The sequence below is a fragment of the Sinohyriopsis cumingii genome, chromosome 15, assembly GCF_028554795.1.
Source record: "Sinohyriopsis cumingii isolate HCF-2022 chromosome 15, ASM2855479v2, whole genome shotgun sequence".
NCBI classification, from domain to species: domain Eukaryota; kingdom Metazoa; phylum Mollusca; class Bivalvia; order Unionida; family Unionidae; genus Sinohyriopsis; species Sinohyriopsis cumingii.
In genome coordinates, this window is record NC_142975.1 from 35,140,152 (window position 1) to 35,167,238 (window position 27,087).

The 27,087-nt window shown below is 33.6% G+C and overlaps 1 protein-coding gene across 2 annotated transcripts in view; it reads right to left on the bottom strand.

Moving 5' to 3' along the window:
* LOC149781590 (nuclear receptor ROR-alpha-like) overlaps positions 1–26,324 on the bottom strand; it is a 32,438-nt gene extending 6,114 nt beyond the window's left edge. The window contains exons 1-7 of one of the 2 annotated variants that reach the window (XM_089935643.1): positions 25,925–26,324; positions 21,104–21,233; positions 18,656–18,797; positions 15,059–15,280; positions 4,807–4,988; positions 3,251–3,479; positions 227–451 (exon numbers count right to left, since the gene is read on the bottom strand). In XM_089935643.1, coding sequence (XP_089791769.1) covers positions 227–451; positions 3,251–3,479; positions 4,807–4,988; positions 15,059–15,280; positions 18,656–18,797; positions 21,104–21,233; positions 25,925–25,947 — 1,153 coding nt within the window. In that variant the 5' untranslated portion in view covers positions 25,948–26,324. Of the gene's footprint in view, positions 1–226; positions 452–3,250; positions 3,480–4,806; positions 4,992–15,058; positions 15,281–18,655; positions 18,798–21,103; positions 21,234–25,924 lie in introns of both variants that reach the window. The other variant, XM_089935642.1, reaches the window with a different exon arrangement.
* Between the last annotated feature and the right edge of the window lie 763 nt (positions 26,325–27,087).

Consider the following 27,087-nt stretch of genomic DNA (forward strand, 5'->3'; position numbering starts at 1 on the left):
TCTATCTTAAATACAGTAACACATTATACATGAGTTCAAGTGTGGAGTGGAGATTCATCATAATTACAGTAGCCTATTTTAAGAGTTCAGCTGTGTAATTTTCATCAGTAATTTTCAGAATGACTGCTTCCTGACTTATAAAATTTATAATAAACGTTCTTTATCAAGAATGTAAATTCTTATGTGAATCATTTTCCCCAGGATTTGATACAATAAACCAATTTACCTTTTGACATGAAGACAATTGATCTCAGTAAGGCCACTTCTTCCAGTGAAAGTTTCAAACGTTTTATTGACTCAGCAAATTTCATTTCAGCAAGAAGATAATCCTCTGAAGCCAGCTTTTGCCAGTCATTGAAATGTAGCCTTAATTCACCTCCTGCTCCAGTTACACCCAGTTTTATATCCATCCCCTGATAGTGACCAAGGAACCAAAATTCATAGAATGCAGCTGTAATGATAATAATTCATGTATGAACTAACTATAACATAGTACAAATTGATGATCAGTTGAAAAATAATTGATAATAACTCATTTTCATGGCTCACCTTCAATATTTGAAAGGAGGTAAGTAAACAGCATACTAAATACTGGTAAAGTTTGTCATTTGTTGTGTGTATTCATAGAGGAAATAAAGTGCTTCATCTGTAATTTTATTTTCTTTAACTGCAGAGTAATTAAACCATTTCTGATGTTTTTCAAAATCTCTCACAAACCAGATTTGGAAACAAAATAATTTTCTAATATGTTATCAAGATGTCTCTTACATACAGAAGAAAATTCTTTATTATGACCTTTGACCTTGAACATTATTTGTTATGTATATTTAATTTACATTTGTTGTTAGTTTTTTTTTAAAATTTTATATTTCATTACATGCTATTGTAATGTAGCATTGAATGCTGGACTTTACATTGTCCAAAACTGAGTTATTTTCTGCTTCAACTGAATTGACTTTTTCTTAATTTAATTCTGTAAACAAATAATACATAGCTAAAATATTATCTACGTGTATGGGCTTAATATCAGGATCATTATTAATAGAAGTAAATATGTATTTGGTCAAGGTCAAGTTTATTGAAAATTACCAGGTGTACCTGACATAGACTAGTTTCAACCTATGTGGTAAATATACAAACTTACCAAAAACTAATAAAATATGAAATTTAGGTCAAATTGACCTTCTATTGTTAGAGTGTGATGTTCACAGAAATGTACAGAATCATCAAGTTTGTTGATACTATCAAGAACTGAGTCCCAGAAATTAAAACAAAACTGAACAGCATCTATATATATATATATATATATATATATATATATATATATATATATATATATATATATATTATAATTATTGTCTTAAACTGTGTAACAGAATAAAGTGAAACTAACACATTTATTTAAATCAACAGTTAAATTTTATTCTCCATGTCACTAAGTGAAAATGTTAAAGGAATTTACAGTATTGTCAATTAAATCCCAAATAATCCTAAATTTCTATCACAAGGCCAAAAGGATAGAGTGTTTTGAATGAATTCCAATAATGAATGTGCTTATTCACCAAAATACTTGATCACATTGATATATTAACAGTATTGATGTATCACAATGATATAATCCAGAATGTCTTTGCATTAATTGACAATAATACCAAGTTAGTGATTTAGTCCAAAATATCAATGAGCACTATGTAATTCCAAAGAATACTTTTAATCAATGATTCCTTTCAAATTATACCTGAACACAAGAGTAAATAATTACACAGAATGAACTTAAAGAAGGAATGAAATTATTTTGTTTACCTCAAACTTATATAGAAACCTAAGTCACAATAAAGTGACCAGAATATGAGTCAAAACATTGTTTCCAAGAACATTCTAAGTTTGTAAGTAAGGATAGTCCTTGAAATCACTGCAAATAACCTATTTATAACTTACAAACATGACAACCCTCCATCCTGAATAATGGACAAAGACCTAGCACAATACAAACAATGTACAGTTAATATAACTCCCTCCCTGAGGGGCTGATGATCTCAAACCCTTTCCAAACAGTTTTTTTTGCCATGGAGCTAGGAAGAAAGAATGTCTGTGATGCAGTGAGGTTGTATATATGCATATCTTTCATGTGTGGAAGTTGGAGCTGCGGGTTTCACAATCACTCTCCACTACTTTGTAGAGGCGAGGAAAACAAAATTGAACTGATTTACATGAACTGCCCTTGTTTTAATAAAAATTTCTCATTATTTGTATTGAACAGATGTAATTAAATTAATTTTAATTTGTTTTATTTTTAAAACAAAAACTCATACCATATACTGGGGTACCATTAATTTTTATTCTTTAACATTTATTAATTTTGTTCCAAAACTGAGCATTTTAATTGATGCTGGTTACATGGTGATTATTATAATTTTTAAGATGATAAATTTGAATGAATTTATTTTTATAATCTCTTTCAATGACAACTAAATAAAAAAATTTGTTACACTACTAAAAATTCCCACCATGTATGGTATATTCTCACCCATGCAACATAGTAAACTACCTGATTTGCTAACTTTGTTTAATCTTATCTCAGTCTGGTTGTCTCAGTCATGGTGTCAATGTTCTAGGAACTGCTTTTAGACAGAAGAAACCCTTGTTGTCTTCTGCTGTGCCAGATGGAGTTGTTATAAAATCAAACAACAACTATAACAACAAGGTAACATATATATAATAAAAAGAACTTCACTCATAAAGAAATTTATTGTTTTTCCAACTTTCGTACAGAGTGACCAATTACATTCCCATCGACTCTGCATTCCAGCTATTCTCATTGCCGCACATTTTTCAACATATTAACCATATTTTTTAACATTTTAGGCAGATTATGCCTGGAGTTTGCTAAAGTTCCAGGTGGAATCCACCTAATTATTTTGTATGGGCAAACTCAAATGTGTTTTGTGTTTTACTAACAGTTATATACATGCTAGATCAGACATGATTATGCATATTAATACCATACAACATACATCTACCAAATTATGGACTTATTTTATTCTTTTAAAAAAATAAATATATGTAATAGGTTATAGTTATCTACCAATGATTAAATGCTCTTTTCTTCATGCATTTTATATTAAGAAATTTGACTGAAAACTGTAATGTGCATATTTAAGGCAGGACAAATTAGATAAAAGTCAGTTTGCCCTGGATTAGAGCATGATGGGAGCAATTTGACTACCATGTGAATGATTTTCTGGTTTACCTTTCAAAAGTTTTATAACATCTGTCTTGGGAAGCTCTTTTATCCCTGGTAAACATTTTATGAAGGACACATAGCGACGAATGCCTCTCTCTATGTGATTTCCAGTTTTTTGCAGTATTTCCTTCCGATCATCGATATATATGCCTGTCTCTTGATAAATTTGCTGATACTCCTCTAATGGAATTGGTGCCAGACTTCCAAAAACAGCATGCTTTAGTTTCTGTTCCTCCTATATTAAAGACAAATGCAAATACAATGGTCTCTCCCTTGGTATGGCCCTGATCCATGGAAAGTGTGGGCATGGACTCCATTAAACTGACTTAATTAAAATGTATAAAAACTACTTGTTTCAATTGATTTTAGTTCTTTGCTAATGATAATTAATTATGATAAGGATTCAAACCAATATTGCCCCATTTTGCAACTAGTGTGTGCATATAACTCAGTTTTGTCTGTACAAAGTCCGCAGTAAAAGGTGATATGACGACATGATTTATTTATGGCTCCAATAGACTGCATTATAAAGAAGGAGTTTATGTGCCGTCTGAAAACTGCAAAGATCTGCCATGACATAATGCATTGGAAAATCTGGGTCTTTGCAGTTTTTAGGAGTAATCATTAAAAGAAATGACACAGACCCTGATCTGTCAGCAAATTTTGCAACAGCAAATCAGGGTATACGTTTGCAGTTGGCCCTTATTTATACATGAGTTATGACTCTATGGTCTTAAAATAAGTAAAAGAAGTAACAAAATAAAAAAAATGTGTAAAATTTAACAAATAATTCAATTCTCTAAATAATAAAATGAATATTTAGGAGAAACTTATAGTATTCTGAACAAAATCCAAAACAATCCTAAAAGTTCTATTACATGTCCAAAAGAGCAGAGTGTTCTCAATGAATTCCAGGTCCTGAATGTGCAAAACAGACTTGATATATCACAATGGCAATGTCCAGAATGTGCTGATATACAAATAGCCTTGAATGTGCTGAAGTGCAAAACAGACTTGATGTATCACAATGGCATTGTCCAAAATGTCTTTGATTGAATTCACAATAATCCCAGTCCAGAATCATTGAACATTTTGTAATTCCAATGAATAATCTAAACAAATGACTTCTCTCAAATTAAAGCTAAACACAGTATTAAATTTATCAGTTCTGCAAACTGTTGTTAAAAAAACAATAATAGGAAATAGAAATAATAATAATTGTTCAATTTTGTCCTTATATGTCAACATGACTCTATTACAACTCAAAGTCACAATCCAACCCTACATGAGATATTTCACAATTCATCACCATGTAACACATGCTGTAATCTTCAATCTTCCAATCAGAAAAATAATCCAAACTGTATATATGGTGGAGGAAGAACCTGCACAAGCCTAGAAAATCCACCTACATGTGGGAAGCTACTAGCAAGCTTTCTTACATACAAATATTAGCCAGTAAATTCTGACCAAAAGAGGAGTGTGCACTTGTTATAGCATGTACAAGTATTATGCTGAATACAGCAACTGATGAACAATAAAGTTTACAAAAATATTCTTACATAAACCTCCAAATAGCGCTTGGACATGAACTCTGGGTTCAGGTATTGTCTCATCCAGGGATAAATATGTTCATGAGCCTTGATAATTTTCTGCACCATGTCATCTACTTCTTTCTCCTCAGATGGAGTCACTGCTGGGGATGAAATGATTTTCTGAATTTTTCTCTTAGGCTCCAAAACATCTGCTGTTGTAGACAATAATGTATATCAAAATGAGAATATACTGAAATGAGGTTGTAGACTAATGTATGCTGAAATGAGGTTGTAGACAATAATGTATATAGAAATGAGGTTGTAGACAATAATGTATATTGAAATGAGAATATACTGAAATGAGGTTGTAGACTAATGTATGCTGAAATGAGGTTGTAGACAATAATGTATATAGAAATGAGGTTGTAGACAATTATGTATATTGAAATGAGAATATACTGAAATGAGGTTGTAGACTAATCTGAAATGAGGTTGTAGACAATAATGTATATACTGAAATGAGGTTGTAAAATAATGTATACAGAAATGAGGTTGTAGACAATACTGTATATACTGAAATGAGATTGCAGACAATAATCTATATCAATATGAGACTATTAAAATGAAGATGTAGACAATTATGTATATTGAAAAGAGGTTGTAGACACTGCATATTAAAATGAGGTAGATAATACTGTATAATGAAATTAGGTTGTAGACAATACATCATACTGAAATGAGTTTAATACCATTTTGTTAACTGATGTATTCAAACATCATTAAATGAAGCAGATTAAGATCATACGGGTTCTAACAGAAACAATATGTGAGAAGAAATAGGTCAGACATGACAATCTCCAAAATGTCCACCTACCGTAACAGTCATCCATTTCTAGAGAGCAACTCAGCTTAACACAGCTTAGTGTAAAGCTCAGGTATAGTCGCATATTTCTGATTAGTCAGTGATTGGAAATTTGTTAATTTCTAAAGTATTGTTCAAAGGCATAATTGTGAGGGGCCCTGTGCCCTGCCCTCCCCAGGGCAGCCATTTATAATGGACAAATATAGTTAGGGCATGCTGTGGTAATTACTGGCAATATTTACCCAATATTTTTATCAAATCCTTAATTCTAGTTTGGAAACAAATTTCTAATATAATAGTTGCTTTAAGTGTTCATCTCCATAATTAGAAAAGGGTATAGGTTATTTCTTCTCGGGTTCTGGGACACAAATGGCTGCCAATTCATAAATTCATTTCCAAATTCCTGGGGTCATTTTAATAGGACTGGTAAGATCAAGAACACTTCATTATGCATGAAATGCTACCAGAACACAACTTGCAGTTGAAAAATGGATGTGATCTGTTATGACTATTTCCCTGATAAACCATTTTGTTTTATACAACTAAAAACTGCGGTGCATTCCTAAAATGATTAGAGTTTCCAAGTCCAACTAAAAAGCTAATTTTATTCAGACATTCTGTATATTCCTAAAAAGCTCAGCTTTTCCAAGTCCAATGGAATAGCTAATTTTATTCAGACATTCTGTGTATTACTAAAAAGCTTAGCTTTTCCAAGCCAAACTGAATGGCTAATTTTATTCAGACATTCTATGTATTCCTAAAAAGATTAGCTTTTCCAAGTCCAACTGAATGGCTAATTTTAATCAGACATTCTGTGTATTCCTAAAAAGTTTATCTTTTCCAAGTCCAACTGAATGGCTATTTTTATTCAGACATTCTGTATATTCCTAAAAAGCTTAGCTTCCAAGTCCAACTCAATCACTAATTTTATTCAGACATTCTGTGTATTCCTAAAAAGCTTAGCTACCAAGTCCAACTGAACAGCTAATTTTGTTCAGACATTCTGTGTATTTCTAAAAAGCGTAGCTTTTCCGAGTCTAACTGAAAAGCTAATTTTATTCAGACATTCTGTGTATTCCTAAAAAGCTTAGCTTTTCCAAGTCCAACCGAATAGCTAATTTTATTCAGACATTCTGTGTATTCCTAAAAAGCTTAGCTTTTCCAAGTCCAACTCAATTGCTAATTTTAATCAGACATTCTGTATATTCCTAAAAAGCTTAGCTTTTTCAAGTCCAACTGAATAGCTAATTTTATTCAGACATTCTGTGCATTCCTAAAAAGCTTAGCTTTTCCAAGTCCAACTCAATTGCTAATTTTAATCAGACATTCTGTGTATTCCTAAAAAGCTTAGCTTTACCAAGACCAACTGAACAGCTAATTTTATTCAGACATTCTGTGTAATCCTAAAAAGCTTAGCTTTTCCGAGTCTAACTGAAAAGCTAATTTTATTCAGACATTCTGTGTATTCCTAAAAGGCTTAGCTTTTCCAAGTCCAACCGAATAGCTAATTTTATTCAGACATTCTGTGTATTCCTAAAAAGCTTAGCTTTTCCAAGTCCAACCGAATAGCTAATTTTATTCAGACATTCTGTGTATTCCTAAAAAGCTTAGCTTTTCCAAGTCCAACTGAATGGCTAATTTTAATCAGACATTCTGTGTATTACTAAAAAGCTTAGCTTTTTCAAGTCCAACTGAACAGCTAATTTTAATCAGACATTCTGTGTATTCCTAAAAAGCTTAGCTTTACCAAGTCCAACTGGACAGCTAATTTTATTCAGACATTCTGTGTATTCCTAAAGAGCTTAGCTTTCCAAGTCCAACCGAATAGCTAATTTTATTTAGACATTCTGTGTATTCCTAAAAAGCTTAGCTTTTCGAAGTCCAACTCAATCGCTAATTTTATTCAGACATTCTGTGTATTCCTAAAAAGTTTATCTTTTCCAAGTACAACTGAATGGCTATTTTTATTCAGACATTCTGTGTATTCCTAAAAAGCTTAGCTTTTCAAAGTCCAACTCAATTGCTAATTTTATTCAGACATTCTGTGTATTACTAAAAAGCTTAGCTTTTCCAAGTCCAACTGAATGGCTAATTTTATTCAGACATTCTATGTATTCCTAATAAGCTTAGCTTTTCCAGGTCCAACTGAATGGCTAATTTTAATCAGACATTCTGTGTATTCCTAAAAAGCTTAGCTTTACCAAGTCCAACTAAACAGCTAATTTTATTCAGACATTCTGTGTAATCCTAAAAAGCTAAGCTTTTTTGAGTCTAACTGAAAAGCTAATTTTATTTAGACATTCTGTGTATTCCTAAAAGGCTTAGCTTTTCCAAGTCCAACCGAATAGCTAATTTTATTCAGACATTCTGTGTATTCCTAAAAAGCTTAGCTTTTCCAAGTCCAACTGAATAGCTAATATTATTCAGACATTCTGTGTAATCCTAAAAAGCTTAGCTTTACCAAGTCTAACTGAACAGCTAATTTTGTTCAGACATTCTGTGTATTCCTAAAAAGCTTAGCTTTTCCGAGTCTAACTGAAAAGCTAATTTTATTCAGACATTCTGTGTATTCCTAAAAAGCTTAGCTTTTCCAAGTCCAACCGAATAGCTAATTTTATTCAGACATTCTGTGTATTCCTAAAAACCTTAGCTTTTCCAAGTCCAACTCAATCGCTAATTTTAATCAGACATTCTGTATATTTCTAAAAAGCTTAGCTTTTTCAAGTCCAACTGAATAGTAATTTTATTCAGACATTCTGTGCATTCCTTAAAAGCTTAGCTTTTCCAAGTCCAACTCAATTGCTAATTTTATTCAGACATTCTGTGTATTCCTAAAAAGTTTATCTTTTCCAAGTACAACTGAATGGCTATTTTTATTCATTCGGTATATTCCTAAAAAGCTTAGGTTTCCAAGTCCAACTCAATTACTAATTTTATTCAGACATTCTGTGTATTCCTAAAAAGCTTAGCTTTCCAAGTCCAACTGAATAGCTAATTTTATTTAGACATTCTGTGTATTCTTTAAAAGCTTAGCTTTTCCAAGTCCAACTCAATCGCTAATTTTATTCAGACATTCTGTGTTATCCTAAAAAGTTTATCTTTTCCAAGTACAACTGAATGGCTATTTTTATTCAGACATTCTGTATATTCCTAAAAGACTTAGCTTTTCCGAGTCCAACTCAATTACTAATTTTATTCAGACATTCTGTGTATTACTATAAAGCTTATCTTTTCCAAGTCCAACTGAATGGCTAATTTTATTCAGACATTCTATGTATTCCTAAAAAGCTTAGCTTTTCCAAGTCCAACTGAATGGCTAATTTTAGTCAGACATTCTGTGTATTACTAAAAAGCTTAGCTTTACCAAGTCCAACTGAACAGCTAATTTTATTCAGACATTCTGTGTAATCCTAAAAAGCTAAGCTTTTCTGAGTCTAACTGAAAAGCTAATTTTATTTAGACATTCTGTGTATTCCTAAAAGGCTTAGCTTTTCCAAGTCCAACCGAATAGTAATTTTATTCAGACATTCTGTGTATTCCTAAAAAGCTTAGCTTTTCCAAGTCCAACTCAATTGCTAATTTTATTCAGACATTCTGTGTATTCTTAAAAAGCTTAGCTTTACCAAGTCCAACTGAACAGCTAATTTTGTTCAGACATTCTGTGTATTCCTAAAACGCTTAGCTTTTCCAAGTCCAACCGAATAGCTAATTTTATTCAGACATTCTGTGCATTCCTAAAAACCTTAGCTTTTCCAAGTCCAACTGAATGGCTAATTTTAATCAGACATTCTGTGTATTCCTAAAAAGCTTAGCTTTTCCAAGTCCAACTCAATTGCTAATTTTATTCAGACGATCTGTGTATTCCTAAAAAGTTTATCTTTTCCAAGTCCAACTGAATGGCTATTTTTATTCAGACATTCTGTATATTCCTAAAAGGTTAGCTTTTCCAAGTCCAACTCAATCGCTAATTTTATTCAGACATTCTGTGTATTCCTAAAAAGATTAGCTTTTGCAAGTCCAATGGAATAGCTAATTTTATTCAGACATTCTGTGTATTCCTAAAAAGCTTAGCTTTTGCAAGTCCAATGGAATAGCTAATTTTATTCAGACATTCTGTATATTACTAAAAAGCTTAGCTTTTCCAAGTCCAACTAAATGGCTAATTTTATTCAGACATTCTGTGTATTCCTAAAAAGCTTAGCTTTTCCAAGTCCAACTAAATGGCTAATTTTATTCAGACATTCTATGTATTCCTAAAAAGCTTAGCTTTTCCAAGTCCAACTGAATGGCTAATTTTAATCAGACATTCTGTGTATTCCTGAAAAGCTTAGCTTTTCCAAGTCCAACTCAATCGCTAATTTTAATCAGACATTCTGTATATTCCTAAAAAGCTTAGCTTTTTCAAGTCCAACTGAATAGCTAATTTTATTCAGACATTCTGTGCATTCCTAAAAAGCTTAGCTTTTCCAAGTCCAACTGAATAGCTAATTTTATTCAGACATTCTGTGTATTCCTAAAAAGCTTAGCTTTACCAAGTCCAACTGAACAGCTAATTTTATTCAGACATTCTGTGTAATCCTATAAAGCTTAGCTTTTCCGAGTCTAACTGAAAAGCTAATTTTATTCAGACATTCTGTGTATTCCTAAAAAGCTTAGCTTTTCCAAGCCCAACCGAATAGCTAATTTTATTCAGACATTCTGTGTATTCCTGAAAAGCTTAGCTTTTCCAAGTCCAACTGAATGGCTAATTTTAATCAGACATTCTGTGTATTCCTAAAAAGCTTAGCTTTTCCATGTCCAACTGAAAAGCTAATTTTACTCAGACATTCTGTGTATCCCTAAAAAGCTTAGCTTTTCCAAGTCCAACTGAATAGCTAATTTTATTCAGACATTCTGTGTATTCCTAAAAAGTTTATCTTTTCCAAGTACAACTGAATGGCTAATTTTATTCAGGCCTTCTGTGTATTACTAAAAAGCTTAGCTTTTCCAAGTCTAACTGAATATCTAATTTTATTCAGACATTCTGTGTATTCCTAAAAAGCTTAGCTTTTATAAGTCCAACTGAATAGGTAATTTTATTCAGACATTCTGTGTATTCCTAAAATGTTTATCTTTTCCAAGTCCAACTGAATGGCTAATTTTATTCAGACATTCTGTGTATTACTAAGAAAGCATCATATCCATACTTATAGCTGCAAAACACTAGGTATTATACTTTTGACCATTAAATGCAGCAGGAGAAAAAGACACAGCTTCTGATGACACCATCAAAACTGCAGAAGTATGTAATATTATTAAACTAAATAGATACATAATTTACAACAAAATCTCAATACTATCTAAGATTTATAATACAAGAAAATAATCTCTGTATTAGTAATAAAAAGTGTGGTAATTTAATTTTTAAATTTATGGGCACCAGTTAGGGCAAGAAAGCTTAACTCACTAATGAAAAAATGGCAATGAAAGCAATTTTGCAAGATCTGGCTTATAAATGCATTAAAAACTCAGGCATGTGGAAATATCCATGTCAGAAACTAATAGGAAACAATATTCTAAACACACTGGCTATAAACCTCACTGGCCACAAAAAACCTAACTATCTCAATATCTACCAAAATCTTAGTATCAACCAGAAATATGGTACGTCAAACCTGATTTCTTCTAACTGTTAAACAGTACCCATAGTGCCTCAGCTGAATCAAAGATGTGCATGCATGTAGGCATGACAAAATCAAACACTTACCAACCAGAAGGAATCATTTATCCATCCATACATTATTCCACAAGCATATTTCCTTGTAGCATATCCTTGCACTACTAATATCAACACTTGCCATATTTCCCTGTAGCATATCCTTGCACTACTAATAACAACACTTGCCATATTTCCCTGTAGCACATCCTTGCACTACTAATATCAACACTTGCCATATTTCCCTGTAGCATAGCCTTGCACTACTAATAACAACACTTGCCATATTTCCCTGTAGCATATCCTTGCACTACTAATATCAACACTTGCCATATTTCCCTGTAGCATATCCTTGCACTACTAATAACAACACTTGCCATATTTCCCTGTAGCATATCCTTGCACTACTAATAACAACACTTGCTATATTTCCCTGTAGCATATCCTTGCACTACTAATAGCAACTCTTGCCATATTTCCCTGTAGCATATCCTTGCACTACTAATAGCAACACTTGCCATATTTCCCTGTAGCTTATCCTTGCACTACTAATAGCAACACTTGCCATATTTCCCTGTAGCATATCCTTGCACTACTAACAGCAACACTTGCCATATTTCCAAGACAGAAATTATAAAAATTTCCAAGAGACCATTAATTTAAAAGTTCAGCACATGGTTATCCACTAGGGACTGTGTTTGAGGAGTCTTTCATACATAGCGGTAATTTTAATTCAGTATCAGTTACAACAACCAGTATGTCATCCTGGTGTCAGAATAATGTGACTGGGTGGGACATAATGCTACATGACTGTGGCATGATGCCCCAGTGCTAGACATCACTATAAACTGCCACACTGCAGACATCGTAGTGATATGACTGAATCTTTTTTAAAGCTCTGTTAAAAATCCAAATCACACACACACACACACACACACACACACACAGAGTTTCAAATTCTCCAAAGAAAAGGAGAGTTATATATGATAGTGACACAGATCTCTAATTACCCATGAACAATCCAACATATGGTCACTGATGCTACATTTTACTCTTTGCTGTGTATGCAGGATCATGTCATTATTTACCATAGAACTTTTCTAAATCAGAACTCACAGGTAAATATTGTGTACTTCTGTTGGACAGGTAATACCACAGCCCTCATTACGATATTCATATTAATACATCGTATGTGAACAACATTTGCATGTGGCTTTAAACCTCTTTGTGCAATACTTACAATAAGTAACAAATTATAACTCTTAAATTGTAGCTGTTTGTGGGTGAGGGCGTATAAGCAGTAAATATATTTGGACTTTACTCAGATTATTTAGATTTTCATGAAACATTATACCGTAATTATTAATTTCAGTGTACAAAAAATTATATGTAAAATAAATAATGATCATTTGGTGGTACTGACCGTGTATGAAAAATAAAGGGATCATACCTGAACAAGTTCTATGGAACACACTTTACTCGAAAACCTAACGGTACAAACGAACAAAGTAAACATGTTTTCTGTCTCATTTTACTCTCAACTCAAGAATTTAATTACAATAAAAATAAAAGTACTCAAAATGATTTTTGTTGTTATTAGCGAGAGAGAGAGAGGATTATGTCTCAGTGTGAAAGCATTTAGAACATATGTAGCTGTTTTGTTGTGTAATGTTGGTAAAATGATAGTCCTACACATAAGACGTATCACATGTTATTATGTTTTAGTGCGCACAAATTTCAAAACATAAATATTAGCGTCAAGGTCTTATATGTAGGACTAGCAAAATGATTAAGATGGTCTGAACATGTATTAGTTATGGGTATTATTTATTGGTAAACTGTACCCAATGATATGTGACCACATTGTCAAGAATTAAGTGCAACTTGTACTTTTACAGCAACAATAATCTCATTATCAAATTGCAATAAAAAAAATAAAGAACTTGAAATCACACTTTAGTTAATGCATGTGAGTACATGTGCGCAAGAGAGAGATGAAACAATTTTTTTTCAGTGTACAAGACTAATTATTCAGGAAAATTTTTATTTATAGCTTTTGCAAAGAGAAAAAAGACGGTTACCTGATGATTGTGATAATCCTCATGTATTATGACCCTACTATATTCCATTATCAATAAACATCGCTAAATCAAAAATTCATTCTTGTTTTAATTATGATGTACAATGTCACAATAACCACATAGCTATGCAGTGTTATTTACACAGTAATTAAATATGCCTAGCTCTTTGGTTATTCCAGCTGAAACCAGAGTGAGTGCAAGAATCGACAGAAGAAGTCAAATCAGCAAGGCTGCCAGTAGGGAAATGAGGCTCTCTTTAGGGAAATGAAAATCTGTCAATGTGCTATTGAAGGTATTGTCAATACAGTAGATGTTATAAGTTATAAGGACAAGCGATCATAAGCATTACTTGTTATTCATACTCGCCAATAAAGATAATACTGGGGCATATATTAGAATATATTTGCAATAAAATGTTAATTATATTCAAGTCAAAATAGGGCACTTAAAAGATAGTAAATAAATAAATAATATATATATATATATATATATATATATATATATATATATATATATATATATATATATATATATATATATATATTTTGATTTAACAGAGTCCATGACTTTCATATTTAAGAGAGAAAAAATACTAGGTTTTTATATTTTATTTTTGTATGACTATTATGAAACAATAAGACTAGTTGACCAATGGTGACTATCGTGGTCTTCACTTTAGCATGTCCTGAGATGTAATTTTTGTTGGATCAGAAAACATCAAAGGTCTTCTGAACTCATTTTAAAATGCATGTGGTGTTTTGTTATGGTGACAAACTTAATAAGGAGAACTAATTAACAATAATATTTAAAGGTAAGGACTGTGAAGTCCTTTGTCCTTTTGTAATGACAATAAGACAGCAGGTATGATCAAAAGACCTATAGATAAATGTGAAGAAATAATAGTGAGTGATGGGTACTGTATATGTTGACTGTGCCAAACTATATTGCAAGAGTGAAGATTTCTTTTAACATTAAAGGAAAAAGTTGAGAAAAATGTCGGGGTTTGCACAGTGACAAGGAAATGCCAGTCATGGCATTACATAATTTGTCATCCCACTAGGCAAAGTGTCATTGGGAGACAAATAATGCAACCCTTTGACTGGGATTTCCTTGTCTTGACACAAAACCCCACCAAAGGTTCTATTAATCTTTTGCCTGATGAAAGTTATCTATTTTCATAACTACAACTTAATTTTTTAAAATCTTCAACATCAAACCTTTCACAAATTGATGCTTGTAGTGGTTTTTACCCCCAGAAGACATGGAGATGACCAACGTTCCCTCTAAGTTGCGTGCACGCATGGCCACACAGCTGCTCAGACATCCCTGCACAGCTGAATTGTTCTCCGCGCAGCAGATCCAAATTACCAAATATTCTATCCAACATTAATGCTCAAGTCACCGTAATGCTTGCACAATGCAGCGCACATAGTGCACACATCTACCATTCACATGGTCCTTATCCACTAATATGTAGTTTGAGGCTAAATCCTAGACAAGAAAAATGCAGTCAAAAAATATTTTTTTCTTTTAAAAATGTCAGCAGTTGATGAAAAATCAATACAAATAGTTTCAAGAAAACTATAGGATTTCAGAACATGGTGTAAATATGTTGTGATTGACAGACTTGACAAAAATCACCTGTTTGTGAGGGTTCAGGCATAGAACTCAAGTTGTTTGGTGATGGACTTGCCTCCATCCTTGAATCTGATAACCTTTTATCAATGTCCATAACAATTTCTTGCCGGGGTGACCGTTCTGTGGAGGGTTTGGGGGATAGTATCTCCTCCTTTCCCTTGATTTTCCCAACCTCTGTTATTGTTTTTGTCTTCTGGGCTACAGTGTACCTCCCAAATTTGACAGCTGATCATAAAGAGAACAACAATTCATTTTATTAACTATCAAAAAACTTATTACAAATGTTCATGGATATGCTCACAATGCAAACAAAAGCCCCTTCCATGAGTGATAATTTTGAAAAACAATGTGCTTAATAACTTGCTGTCATTCAAAGCAGTTTTTATCCAGGCAGTTTTTGAGCTATTCTGCTTGCATTGAACCAAGCTGTCTACTGCGATAAGTGACTAGCTCTGCTTCCTAGTCCACTATTGGTATTTCACTGACTACATTATAAGTGTGAAGTGACTACATGAGGTGTATAAGAATAATAATAATAATAATAACAATAATAATAATAATGATAATAATAATGATAATAATAATAATAATGATAATGAGGACTTTGTGTAGCGCCTAATCTTTAGAAGCTCTAAGCAGCGCTTTACAACATTAGACAAAATCTATAAGATAAAAAACATATAATGATATTATTACAAAAATAAACACCATGAAATTAGAAAAACATTAAAAAATAAAAAAAAATGCTGAGAATATTTCAGGTTGGAAACATTATTAGGTCTTTAAGTTTGTTCTTGCAGTTGAAATAAGTAAGTTTTGAGAGCACTCTTGAATTGGATCACTGTCTTTGTGTCTAAGTTCAGTGGGCAATTCATTCCATGTTGCTGGGCCCTGGTATGTAAAAGAATGCTGTCCATATGACTTTGTTTTCATAGTGGGAGTAATGAGTATACGATTGTCAGAAGAGGAGTGTAAGTATCTTGCTGGTGTGTACACATGGATGAGATCAGATAGGTATGTTGGACTAGAGTCTGACAGTGAAACATAGCACAGAGAACAAATTTTGTGTTTGATTCTGGATTGAATGGATAGCCAGTGTAGGGTACAGAGCAGCGGGAAGGTGTGCTCTGATCGTGGTACTCTAAGTATGATCCGAGCAGCTGTGTTTTAAACTTTTTGCAGTTTCTGGAGTAGATATTGAGATGAACCAGACAGAATTGAGTTACAATAGTCCAGTCTTGAAAGTACTAATGAACACACAAGTGTTTTAGTGGCATCAACTGAAGAGTGTATATGCCTTATATCAATTTCAAGAACAACACAAGCTGGATAGACCAAATTCACAAATATATCCAATTCTATAATTAATACACAATAATAGTTCAAAAAGTCACATATTAGCTTGAAGTTAAGAAATTTGCCATTGGCCAATTATGAAACTGTCCCGTTACCTTAAGCCACAAAAGTCATATGGTAACAATACAACAGATGTGCAAGGTTTGTTGTTGTTGTTGTTGTGGGATTTAACGCCATTTTTCAGCACATGATAGGCTGTGCATGGCAGCCAGTATTAATGGTGGTGGAAGAACCCAAGGAAAACCCCGGGAAGAACCACCGACCCAAGAGAAGCTACTGGCAAGCTTTCTTACATGCCCACATTGGTTGCATCCTATACTTGAATCCATGCAAGATGGCAGTGATCTGTAACGAAGAGCACTTTAGACCACTCTGGGCCCCGACGTGCAAGGTAGAAAGTGCCAAGAAAATAATGATTTTAGCAGCCCATCAATAAGACATGTTCAGATTTGGTCATGTGCATTCAGTAATTTATTCATTTCTTATGAAAAAAGAGAGGTACACCACTTTCTCAATAACTCGTGCCCTGATAACTCACCAATCTGCTTATAACGTGGGGTCAAGTGTGGATCCCACTTTTTAAACCAGAAAATACCCCAAAAATTGATTCTTATTTGTTGAACTTGAAGACAATCGTGATCAAAATTGGTAATGGAAACTTTGATGCATTGCTCGTTTTATCATCAAAAATGGTAGATATGACCTGGAAATTTTAACAATGAATGTTATTGTGTATGTAACATTAACTACCTTAAATTAACCGACTCTTTCATCATGGTGATCAAAGATAACAAAGGAGCCAAGCAAAACAAATACTTCATAAAATAAAAAGCTTGATTTCACAGATACTGACCATTGTGGGCAGCGGGTTTCAGAGAATTCTTGAACTGGCATATCCTCAGGGATGATAAGAAATTTCATTATTACTTCCAATGAAATCACGACATCAATATTGTACTAATTGAACAATATAAAAATTGAGTTTCGACGTAGGTGATTGTCTCAAAATAAATGTCACTTATTTTGATAAAAATGAATCTTGTTTGGTGGTGTATCAACAGTTAGTCTAGTTCCCTGCTGCTGTGGACTCCCGATTTGGCAGGATAATAATAAACACCAATATGAGAACCAGACTCATAAAAATAAAAAAAGCAGTGACAATGTTTTGATACACCGATATTTTTCACATACACGTGATGGTTGTTGAAACCAGTTGGAACAATCTTTTATATGTTGTACATTTTGAAAATAAATGTTATTTAAACAGAATAATGAACAACTTCATTAGAAATATGCGTTATTAAAAATTATTATTGACATGATCGTAAAATGAGGATTCTGTCAATAAACAGCCCCATTCCGTAAAGAGTTTTTTATCAATTTTTGGAGGTTCCTTGGTATCTTGTTCCTTGCTTATAGTGCGGTCTATGTTTGTGGACCCCATTGTGTGCAAGTTATCATATGAGAGGTATATGTACTTATTAATGCAGATGTTATATTAAATTAATTACTACATTGTGTGTTGTAATGATTACCTCTTTCTGACAAATGACTGCCTACCCACAGCTCTCAATTCACTCACTTAAAAGTGGTGTTGAACCGCAAGCAACATAGACCCTGATCTGCCAATGCATAATGCTCCCACAGACTATGGTCTATTTTGTTTGATGCCATTACCAACAACACATACCCTGATATGCTACTACATTATGTGATGGCAGATCAGGGTGTATTATTTGCAGCTGGACTCAACCTATAAGCATGTGACCTAGAAATTGTCTAAGTACAAAACTAATGAGTGACTGAAACATGTACTGCAAAGTCACATTAATCTATATTTGGCAGGACAAAGTTTGTGGAAAGAGTGTTCTGTACTCAACAAAATATACACACATACAAAGATTCATGGGCAAAAGTCAGACATTGTTTAAGAAACAGTGACCTAAATACTAAACTGAAGCCATTATAATACACAATATGGGTCACAAAGAGCTACTTTTGAAGATGAATGTTGTATCTTTGGAGGCACATTTACATGTGCATGATTCTATCTCCAAAAGTGCTTAAATCATGAGCTGGACCCTGTTATAGAGTTAAATAGAAAATGGAAAGACGTTGGAATCAAAAAGGTACATAAGCCCCATCCAGTTTTACCCCAGTGCATAAATGTAACAAATTATCAGACATTCTAACCAGATCAAAAGAGAGAGAGAAATAGAGAGTGCACTATTTTCCATAACAAACCCTCTTTGGACATTCCCAACTGGAAACACTTGTTCAGTCTGCATGATGCACATGAGCGTCGCCTTTTAGTAGCAATGATGCAATTTCCATCTTTTGGACAATTGTAGTTCTGGCCTTTCAACAGAGCCCTTCTGAAAAAGGCCTGCAATGCAGATGATAAACAATGGTAAGTTTTAATACATATGTTACAGTAATGACTATTGAGACCAACTGGCCGAATGTCCAATTTTGCTGATGTAAAATCCATAATAAGTTGTTTGGTATATTAACTGACTGATTAATTGGTTGGTTAGTGTCTATTAGCACATTAGTACAGTAAAGGCTATTCAGTGTCTACTCAATTGTCTTGCCCAGAGATGCTATGGTAGATGACCTGGGCTGGGATGGACATATCAACCAGGTCAAGAACTCAACTGTCCTCAAGATTTGCTAAACTTATTACAATGTAGCCAACAATCTTCTAGTTACATAATATACCCATGAATGTGTCAAGTCTAAATGAAACCTCTGTAGACCCAGAACTGACATTGCATAATGTGTCAGCAGATCTGGGTCTATGTAGGTTGCCAGGGCTAATCAGTAAAACAAAGAATATAGACCTTGATAGCAGACATATTATGCTATGGCAGACAAGGGTCTATGTTGTTTGCAGTTGGACCCAACTTAACAACAAGTATATATGGTAATTGTTGAGGACGATAATGTGGTCATACTAATGCCATATATTTATTTTTTACCACCGCCACTGACACGCTAAATGTAAAATTGAATTTTACCACCTCCACTGATACGCTGAATGTAAAACTGAATTTTACCACCTCCACTGACATGCTGAACGACACTGAATCTTACCACCTACACTGACACGCTGAACATAAACTGAATTTTACCACCTCCACTGACACACTGAATGTAAAACTGAATTTTACCACTTCCACTGACACGCTGAACGTAAAACTGAATTTTACCACCTTCTTATACATGCTGAATGTAAAACTGAATTTTACCATCACCACTGAAATGCTAAATTTGAAAGTGAACTGTAACACATTCACTGAGAGCCTGAAAGTAATAGTGAATTTGTCAAAGTTAAAACCAAAACTAATGCCACAAAATTGTTAAAATCAGCATATTTGATAATACTACTGTAAGTATTCAACATATCAGATTGCCACAATTAGCAGGGTTTGAATCCAAGAACTTTGATATCATTATGTACGTGTTAAACCATGGTCCATGCTGGATTCAATTTCTAACTTTAGGATGAAGGGATTTCTCTGCCTCATCATAGTAAGGCAAGTGGTGAGAAAATAATTTAATAAGAAGTGAGCGAAGAGTAGTACACATTTAAAATGTTTATAACAGTCACTTGAAACAGACATTTTGCTACGCATTTGGAATAAAAAATACGAAAACAAAAGAAATACTAATTATATTTTATTAAAATATTAAGATTTTAAAAATTAATTTGTTTCAGCACGATTGTTTTTTTAACAATTTGTTTTTAAACTAGATGAAAACCTCAAAACAGACCATTCTCAAAACAGAACACTATCATAAAGGTAAATTCTCTCTTCTTTTTCAAGAGAATCTTGTAGACTGAAACATAACTGCATATATAAATAATCATTAAAATGATAGAAAAGTTGATTAAAAAGCATGAAAAACACTGATTTTACAGTTTTATAGTGGTTTTTGAATGAGAGAAAAAAACAATTTGCTATCGTAATCAGATTCCTAAAAGGGGCAAGGGTGTGATACGAACTTTGCTTTTCTGTGCATTTCGATGAAATTAAAGGCAAATATTTTACCTAAATCCCCCCACACCTATAGACCCGGTCACCTCCAAGCCATCTCTCTATAAACTATGCATAGTGGGCTATCTCCCGTTAGTGGGATAATATCAGGGTGGGCTATCTCCCATTAGTGGGATAATGTCAGCATGAGTTATCTATCGTTAGTGGGATAATATCAGTGCTAAGCACTCTTTATATAGTGGTAAAATGCTTCCTTCAGAAAGCTGTATGCTTTGATAACTGAATCACACTCAACACAGATTGCATTAATTTGCTGCAATCCTTTTTCGACAATGGCTTTAGTGTCATTGTATGTAGGAGGAAGGAATCTAGATTTGCAGAGACTGAGAATAGGGCTAACAGTGTTTCCAGCAGCATGCAGCAGACATTGTGATATCCCAATGACATCAAAATGAAGCACATCTGACCTGCCATAAATAGTCTGGTTCTTTTTTCTCCCTGTTATATTTGATTGGATTTCAATCTGTAAAAAGAGAAGTATGGTAGTATCCAGTCTATGTACTTGTGCCCTACACAAAGGACTAATGTTTGGGATAACCCAAGGGTCAAAACTGTAACCTTATAGCAGCAATATGCTCCCAAATAGAATAAATCATGACCTAGTGTAATCTCTCTTTTCACACAGTCTTACCTTGCAGGGTTCACATGTGTAGGCACCAAAATGGAAACCAGAGGCTGTAGCACCACACACTTTACATGGTGGCAGTAAGAGTGGGGGTTTCTCTACAGACTCGAGACTGTCAGCAACTTCCTCTGTACTTCTGTAACAAATAATTTACTATGCCGATTGTGTGCATTTATGAAGGCAAAAGACAAAATGACTATACATGCTGCAAATCAACCAATGTAAAAATAGGATCTGTTCAAATATTAAAATCATCTTGGCTACTCTTGACTGTAAGTTGTATAGTCTCTGCATTTCAGAAAAATTATAGGGTTCTCCACAAAAACAACAATACTGTACACTTTTCAGATCAACTGGTCTCATCTAAAACTTCTAACCTTGTTTAATATTAATAGTCCTTATTTTCTTAGAATTTTTTTCCAAAAGAGTTTTGAAAGTGGTTGGACCAGCATATGGTCAATAGGGATACCTAAAAGTGTGGCATAAATTTAACAGTTTCAATTTTTGTACCATTTACTTCTAAGCATATCTCTCTATATTTGACTGCTCACTGTACTGAACATATATGCATTTCATGAATTTCAGTAAATTAAGTCAAGCTTGTTGTCATACATCCATTTCTTAGCATATTGTAAGCCTTCATTTAGCTTGCCATCAACAATAACAACACATTCATTGCTAAGATATTGTGATGTATTATAAAACAGACACTAAAAATGTTTCAAGCACTTTGGAAAATGATTTATATATTGTATAAAAGCGAGAGGGCTAAGAATTGATCCCTGTAGTACTCCGATACAATTTCTGTAAAATCTGAGAGTATTTTTTCACCTCACAGCCTGTAATCTATCATATATATTTGCTTATAAGTCATAGCAAACTGAAAACAAAGATTCTGACCTGCTGTAGCATAATGCACCTGCAGATCATGGTCTATGTTGTTTGTTCTTCTGATTACTCCTAACATACTATACAGACACAGATCTGCCAGTGCATTAAGTCGGATCTAGGTCTGTGCAGTTTGAAGTTGGCCTTGACTCATAAGCAAGTATTTATGGTACTACTGAGATATAATGAAACCATCACGGTGCTGATAATCTATATAGCAAAACTGTTTGAGTAACAAAAGCTTTAATTCAGTCTAAGAATAAATCTCCAGTTAATTTCACTTCACTTATATTCTTTAACTGGTTACTAATCAAACCAGTGAGTGCTGTTTCACATGGAAGATTTGGAAGGAAGTCTGATTGACAGCTTTGTACCACTGATATAAAAGTATATTAACCAACCAATGTCGGAGGATCATAAACAAATCTAAAAGTAACAAAATATGGATGTACTGATGAGAAAAGAATCACCAGCTCTCTAAAATAGTAAAAAGTTCCTAAATTCATGAAAAGATATTGTCAGCAGTAAATCAGGAAGCACAGCTATCACCACAAAGGTCTTAAAAAAGATAAACAGTCTAAAAGGAAGACAGAAGAAGAATCCCAAGTAAGGGGAAAATAATTTTCCAACCAAATAGCTTTATGTACAAAAGTACAATGTACTTTAGAGAAACAACAAAGAAGATGCGAATGAAATATTGTAGGAAACATGAAATCTCGATCAAATGAATTTTGTTTCTTTCACCCTAATAATTGAATACAAATTTTAAGGCCTGTGCTACGAAAGAATCAACAAGAAATTCTGTTGAATGATGTCTGTGTACATGTACAAAAACTGCCTGGGTGGGGGAGGGGATTTAAGCAACCTAGTTGCCTGTAATTTCATCCAAATGCACAGAAAATGTAAAGTTTATGTCAAAACACTTGGCTCTTTTAGGATCTAGATTACTGTAACATAGTATAGGTTGTTTTTCATTTAAAAACCACTCAAAAACAAACTGTTAAAACATCATTTTCATCCTTTTCAATTGACTTTTCTATCATTTTTATGATTATTCATGTCTGCAATTATGTTTTAGTCTACACGATTCCCACAAAATAATTTTAAACATGAACCTTTAAAGAAGTGACTGAAACATTCTATACATTTGTATTTTGATTACAAGTAAATTTCACAAGTTTATTTCACATTTAATTGATTCATTGATAAGAAATATGAGTGGACTTATCCATCATTTGTTTTCAATTGCGATCCATTTTTGAGGTTGATCTATTTTTGTCATCTTATGCAAAAACAATGCTATACAATGATTTTGATGAATTAAGCTAAAAAAATGTTAGTATTCATTCAAGTCTAATTCTCTCACTACTTTGTCTTCTTCTTCTGAGACAAAGAAATCACTTCACCCTAAAATGTGAATCCAGTTTGGACCATGGGTTAGTACATAACTAATGTCACATATACCAAAGGTCTTGGGTTCACACCCTCTGAATTGTCATAATCTAATATGTTGAACACTTGAAGTATTATTATCAAGTATGACAAATTCAGTTTTTACTTCAGGCTATCAGTCATGGTAGCAAAATTCACTTTTACATTCAGCATGTCAGTCGATGTCGTAAAATTCTGTTTTACTTTCAATATGTGAATGGAGGTGGTAAAATTCAGTTTTACATTTAACATATCAGTGGAGGTGGTGAAATTCAAAGTGTGGTCCACAGACATATATTACTGTTATTAATTAATTAAGAAAGACAGTCTTAAAAAAAGTACTCTTTTTAAACAGGAAACACAAAACAACCCCAAATTACCCACTTGTAAAAAACCAATCTAATAAAAGCATCCTCTAAACAATTCCTGAACAAAATATAAAAAGTGGGGTTATATATATATTCCATATATGACACTTTGATATCTAAAAATATAGAAGGCAAAAGTGGACATTCAATTATTGAGTTTACTGACATAATCTGACAATATTATATGCTGAAGATCAGCTATAAATGGACTAATGTTAGACAATAATTATGCATTTTAGCTATTCCTTTAATGCATAGCATACATGAATGACCACACCAGTGGCCAAAGTGGCTAGCGCATCTGCCTCAGATGCTGGAGGTTGCGGGTTTGAATCCTGGCCAAGTCATACCAAAGACTTTTGAAAATGGTACTAGCATCATTAAGAAACAGGTGTTAGAACTGTCAGCCTGGTGTCAAGATAATGTGTCAGGGTGGGACATGATGCTACATGACTGGCATGATGCCCCAGTGCAGAGCCAGACATCATCATAAACTACAACACTGCAGACATCGTAGTGATATGACTAAAATTGTTAAAGCTACATTCATTAACACAAACACATGTATGAATAATCATCAATTCAATCCATTTGAAAAAAATGACTTCAGAAACAAGGCTCAAAAGGACTAAGCATTTTATTTAAACTGCAAACAATAGAGACAACAATCGTGATACAATGCACCCCATTTGCAACTTCAAGGTCAACTATGTGGATCATACCATGAATCATTCACAACTTTGAGTGCAAACTTACATATCCTACCTTAAATGAATGCCCTTTAGACCAACTTGGTCTTTTATGAAACAAGGATTGACAAAGAAATTGCAAATGCATGAAACTATTTTGTCATTTCTCAGACAATTCTACAGTCAATCCATTCATAAAATTAACCTCAGTGGTCCAAAACAGACTATGGTTTCTATTTTGCAAAGAAATTCCCACTGAGCAAAATGTGTGATTTTTTCTTTAAATGACTGTACCAATGCAGCATATATAAAAGGCACGTTTTTGTCTCCCATTAGCGGAGGTGGTCTGATTCAGTCCTTTCACTAAGATGGATGTGGTCCGATAAGTCTGACTCAACCTTCTTCCAATCTGTGCTGATACTCAGATACGGATGGATGATGTATGGGTCTGAATTCACCTATTTATAAAACCAAGGAATTATTTCAAGACAGACTTCAAACTGTCCAGAACACATTGGTGTACATTTTGACACCATTGTTTATCATGTGTATTGAGCATTCCGTCAGTTAAAGGATCCATTTGGTGATACGTACAAACTAATTCCTGATCATGTTCTAAATATATGTTTGACGAATTGAAAATCAACGTGGAATAACACAAGTCCATGTCCTGTGGCCATTCTGAGTTTCATGGCTACATACAGTCATTGCAAAATACCATCAATTGTTTAATCTGATGTGCTCAGGACAGATTTATATACATCAGATTTGCACACTGTAATGAACTGGTGAAATTTTACCTACAAATCATCCATCAGTATCAACACATTTTTGGTGGAGGTGATGGACTAATCTGTCAGACAAAGATGGACAATCCTAGGGGTTGAATTCTCCTCGGTCTAACCATCACCAGATGTTTGACACATCTGTCAGCTAAACTTGGAAGAAATAGATCAAGAGTGCATGTGACATGTTTGCATAACACACTGACCATGGTACAGAGTCATACTTGTTAATACATTAAGTCGGAAATGGCCACTGAACCATGTCTTATGTAGAGAAAGAGTACACACTGCTACACAAAATATGGACAACTAAGAAGAAAACTCTTTGAGCAAGTGGCAGAAATTTTCCAAACTTCCTTGCCAATACAGTATTATTATACAAGGTCTGTGCAGTTTGTATTTGGGCTCAACCTATAGGTAAGTATATACAGTATGCCAGATAGCAATTTAACTGTGCAAATTTCGAATATTTCCTAAAACAAATGGATTCTGATTAAACCTTTAAAAAGGACAATAACAGATGAACTCTCCACTATAGACAAAATTTACATGTAAGTACATACACTGGTATGGCAGTCATATTTAGCAGGCAGTGTAGCCTTGATAACTTCTAAATCATACATTAGCAGACACAAAAATAATGTTATCCCAAATTGAAATACTCACCCCTTCTTCATGGCTGAGTTCATATTATTTCTACACAGACACGAACAATGACGAAAACACGAATATAAAGAAATTATTTCTCTGTTCACTGGGAGATAACTGAGCCGATAAAAAATATGTGCACCATTTAACACCTTATTAACAAAAGGTTGAGTTGAGACGGTGCAGAGATCCTGTTGAGTAAGTGGCGACTCGCTATCGGCTTGTACCAACCATTTCTTTAAAATGTACTACATTGTGAACCCCGAAAAGTACAGGTAGGTCTCGCAAATATGGATCGCCTGTGATACAACCCGATAACAAGTAAATTCTTGAAGAACTGAAGTGCTATGATGTTTGTTTGTTTCGCAGGGCCACAGTATGCTGTAGGATTCAATTATGTCGGCATTAAACAAATAGGGATGACACTCTGACACTTGCCTGGTAAAACACGTATCTGACAATATTTGAGCGTGGTTAATAACAGCGAATCTTATAGTACTAGGTTGATTATCTGTCCTCGGACGGGAATTTAAAATAGTACAAGTAATTCATTAAGTAAATAAAAATTTCGTTGAGCAGTTTAAAAGAAAGTTGAACACAGATTATTAAAAAAAATTGGTATGCTGTAACTCCTTGTGTTGTTTGGCAAGTGAGACACAAATAAAGACAAATGGGGGTATTAATATAGGATTCACGTAAACCTATCCGCTCCCCTGCACAAACACACTCGATTTAAAAAAAAGTAAAGGCATTAAGAATATATTAAAACAATTAAACGCGCTCAGTTTAGTCATTCTGTTCGTCAGTTTATACTTCGTAACCTGATCGTCGCATTGGGGTTTCTAATACTGTCGTCTTGTTCACTTTTCAAACCAAAGGGGGAATTTCTTTACTAAAGCGGTTGTCATGTTTGCGCGGGCAACTTTTTTCTCCAGACATCAGATGTGATTTAGTAGACATCAGATGTGATGTAGTAGTACTGAGTCTTCGACGGTCTCCAAATAATTATGTACATTTCCTTAAGCAGCAGGGAGGGCCTACAGACTAGTTTTTCATGAGTCCTAGGATACTGGAATAAAAAAGTTCGGGTAGTAACGATTAAAAACTCGTAAATAACGTCAAACACTGGCTCATTAGGCAAAACACTGCCTATATGCATACGTATGGACCCAATTTTAGGT